The sequence below is a fragment of the Diadema setosum genome, chromosome 17, assembly GCF_964275005.1.
Source record: "Diadema setosum chromosome 17, eeDiaSeto1, whole genome shotgun sequence".
In the NCBI taxonomy this organism is placed as follows: domain Eukaryota; kingdom Metazoa; phylum Echinodermata; class Echinoidea; order Diadematoida; family Diadematidae; genus Diadema; species Diadema setosum.
Window position 1 is genome coordinate 9697132 of NC_092701.1, and position 3949 is coordinate 9701080.

General features: G+C 38.0%; 1 protein-coding gene across 1 annotated transcript; it reads left to right on the forward strand.

The window, feature by feature from the left end:
• The first annotated feature begins 384 nt into the window (after positions 1-384).
• LOC140241276 (alpha-N-acetylgalactosamine-specific lectin-like) lies at positions 385-3746 on the forward strand. Its single transcript, XM_072321025.1, has 3 exons — positions 385-447; positions 1509-1797; positions 3415-3746. Exons 2-3 carry the CDS (start codon positions 1585-1587, stop codon positions 3646-3648), a joined length of 447 nt encoding a protein of 148 aa, XP_072177126.1. The 5' UTR covers positions 385-447; positions 1509-1584; the 3' UTR covers positions 3649-3746.
• The last annotated feature ends 203 nt before the right edge of the window (positions 3747-3949 follow it).

Genomic DNA, 3949 nt, shown 5'->3' on the forward strand with positions numbered 1-3949 from the left:
CCCTGATGGCGCCAGTGCATTATATAGTCTTCCCTGAATATCCTGTCTATTGGTTGTTTTGTGTGCCCTTTACCGGACATCCTGAATCTGACGTTTATACCGAAAGAGAGAAAAATGATAGCAAGGTTCAGAATAAACTAGTTGGGAATAGGGATCAAAGAATGACTGGAAGGAAATCAAAGAGAGGGAAAGAGAGAGAGAGAGAGAGAGAGAGAGAGAGGATTGAAAGAGAGGGGGTATAGAGAGGGAGGGAGGGAGGGAGGGAGAGTAAATGAGTTGGAGGATGAGATTGACGCTAGAGGGGTGTGGCTTTCGTGGGCTGATTGGAACAAATTTATATAAAAGAGATGAAAACTACCCCAGTCGGTGTTCATTCGTCTATTGCTGGTTCTTCAGAAGATTGTCTCCAATCGCATCTGAACTCAGTGCTGTTGTCTTAGAATCTTCGTGAGTATCAGTACTACATCGCTATTCTACAAGCATTGTCTTTTTAATGGGTCCCTCCATTTTTTCGATGTTTTGCGTATTGTTATATCGTCTATATCACTTCAGTCAGTCAATTTTCATTACAACGTATTTGTTACCCCAAGGTTCCGCGATTATATTTTTCTCAATTTACTTTGTTTTGATTATGCAACCTTATTCACAGTGTTACCAAAGAAAGTGAAATGTTCATGTTCTTTTCGAAAAATGAAATAAAGTTTGAATTGAATTGAATTATTGAGGAAAGTGAGGGAATTTCGCAGTTAAATCGCTCAGATATTATTATTTTTTTTTTACCAATCTGAATAGACTGAAAACAGGAAAGACGTCTTTTTATAAGCCTTCAATCTACGCGATCTTCTGAAACATGGTGTTCGGGAGTTTTGAGATGAGATCCTAGTAATGTCTGAATTCTCTTCATTTTATTTCCAACTCCTACCATTGACTCATCAAACGCGAAGGACAATTTTAAGTTTCCATAATACTTGAAAATACAGACTCGCTAAATTGACTTTGTTATATCTGAAGCAATGGTTTCTAACTTTTCATACTGCTGAGAAGAACTCTCCGTCGCCAGTCTAGACCCTTCCTTTCAATTTGTCAAGCAATCAATTTGATAAAAGACGATACTTCAGGTATGGAGTATCATCATTGCTTTACTTCTTCAGTCTTATTTTCTGTATTATCTTTGTGTAAATTTCTTCATGATCGTCTGTAATTACGAACAACAGCAACAATGAGAGTGATCATTATGCCATTTCTCATAACAAATACTTACATTGCTGGACAACCAGATAAGAGAAGGAATGTCCCTTCATCATCCCTTATTTGCTTTTGTCATGCCTTTGAGCGTCTGTTTTGGTTGACATAATTTATTATGTGAATTCGATTTCTCGTCATTTTTCTTTTTCTTTCGGGAGAAGCTTTCCTCCAAGCACATGTGCTAGGCAATATCCTGTATGTCTTTATTTCATATCTTTATTTATTCTGTAAGTTTTCCCTCTGTTTTATCATTCATCCTACAGAAGAAACGAACTAAGCTTCTCGAATCCTGAAACCATGAAGCTGACGATTGCTTTTCTCGTGGTCCTGGCGTCCTAAATGGCCGTTGGTGGCCAGGCATGTGGGTGCTGTCCAAGGTTCTGGACTGGGTTCCAAGGCTCCTGTTATCGGCTCTTCTTAGCGAAGAAAAACTGGCAGCAAGCTGAGAACCACTGCGTCCGTCTTGGTGGTCATTTGACGTCGGTGCTGAGCGAGGCGGAAAACACTTTTCTCTACAATTACTGGCGATATACGGTTCCATCTCCTGCATGGGTAAGGCATACGAGGTAGATGGGGCTTAGCAAACCCGCATCTAGTGCCAAGCGAATAGTAGTCGAAAGAATAAACATTTTGAATGGAAACACCGATTTCAACCTTTTTTATACTTTCAATCACATCGGAAATTATAAACACCTAATGCAGAAGTGTTTTTTTTTTTAAAACGTACTTTCTTGTTTTCTTAGCTCTGTCTTATCTATCTTTCTGGTACAATATTGAAATTTTTGTGTAGTGATGTATTACTTTCAATAAGTTTCTTTTGTTTTAAAATTTGTGCTTGTTTTGCATATATGTATAACTGAAAGAAAAATTAAGCAGACAGAAGCAGACATAAGATTTTTTATTCATTGAAGTACGTGAGTGCAGTGTGTGTGTGTGTGTGTGTGTGTGTGTGTGTATGTATATGTGTGAGTGTAACAGCCTGTCTTTGACTTTCTTTGAGGGAACTACACTGTATAATGAATACGCCCGCAAGCATCTGCTTCTATATAGGTTCCCATACACTCAATTTTATTCATCCGCCATGAATGTTATGTAGCTGAGAATGATTTCAGTTGATTTTGTGCCATGTAAATGCTATTTGTATATACTGAACTTATAATTTATAATTCATGTGTTACTTTACAGTGTCATGGATGGATGTTGTAAATACAACATTGTATGATTTATGTGGAAACTTTAATATATGAAATGAAATGAAATGTTCTGGTTAATGAACTCATTTCATTTTCGTGGGTGTAGGAAATTTTTTTTTTGCTTCAGAATTATGGTAACCCTTTCATGTTCGGATTTACGGGGGTCATCCTACAAACTTACACCAACCCACGAGTCATTCCGTTATTCCGAAGGTCCGCTAATGCGAAAATGAAATAAGATTCGTTATTACGAAGTTTCTTTATTACTATTATTATTCTCTACAAACTTACACCAACCCACGAGTCATTCCTTAATGCCGAAGGTCCGCTAATCCTAAAATGAATTAAGATTCGTTATTATAAGGTTTCTTTATTTCGAAACATACAAAACTGAATAAATATTCGTTAATCTGTATAATTGTGGCGTTAATTCCGAAGGTTCGTCATTCCGAAAATAAGATAAGGTTTGTTTTCCCTGAGGCCCATTAATCCGAAATTGAAAAAGGGTCCGATATTCCGAAGGTCCAATATTTCAAACGTTTGTTGATAAGGGCTCATTCGGAATACAGAAACGAAGGTTATTTCACTTCCGGAATAGGGAACCTTTGGAATAAAGAACTGTAACCGTTGAGATCTGTTATTGCTCCAGTCTTCAAAATTTACGGTCAATTATCATTCAGGGAAAATGGAAATACGGCTTGATCAATTGTATATATCTAGACCTTACAACTACAGAAGTATTATGTCATAACTCCCCCTTTGTTGTAAATTCTAACTTTTTTTCTTACTACACAAAATCATTCGATGTATCGAATGAGAACAACTTCGAGCAGAAAGAGCAATCTTACATAGGCCTGTGCAGTCAGCATAAATAGATTCTTGCATCATCCGGTTCCTGTTTATTTAGCTCACAGTTGACAGCAGACAGTAGTAGATTTATATTAACATATTTTTCTTGTGTAACACTTTCATTAAGGGGTTCTGGATTGGTTACAACGACATCAGGACGGAAGGCTCGTGGGTCTGGAGTGACCATTCCACGCCCAGAGCTCCGTATACCAACTGGCGCCAGAATCAGCCGGACAACTATCATGGAAACCAGGATTGCGGAAGAATGTGGTACTACGCGACCACTTCGGACACAGTCAGAGACTGGGACGATGGCGGATGTGGAGCTCTCGGTGACTACATCTGCAAGTTGACCTTCTGATCTGCTGCAACCTGTGGCGTCATAATGGGTCGGTTATTGCGTCAGATGTTGCGTCAGTAATTGCACCAACTGTTACGTCATTTATTTGCTCTCCAACCATGCACAACATATTCTATTTCGTCTTTGAGTTATATTTAAAATATCCAACGCCCTAATCATAACATAAAATCTCATTTCAGAGCTTAAACCTGAGCATTTTCCAATTTCAATCGTATTTATGTAAATCCAAAATGAATGAAATGTCTTTGTGAAGCTCGGTGAAAGTTGGATTACATACACATCCACATATTTCTCTATAACA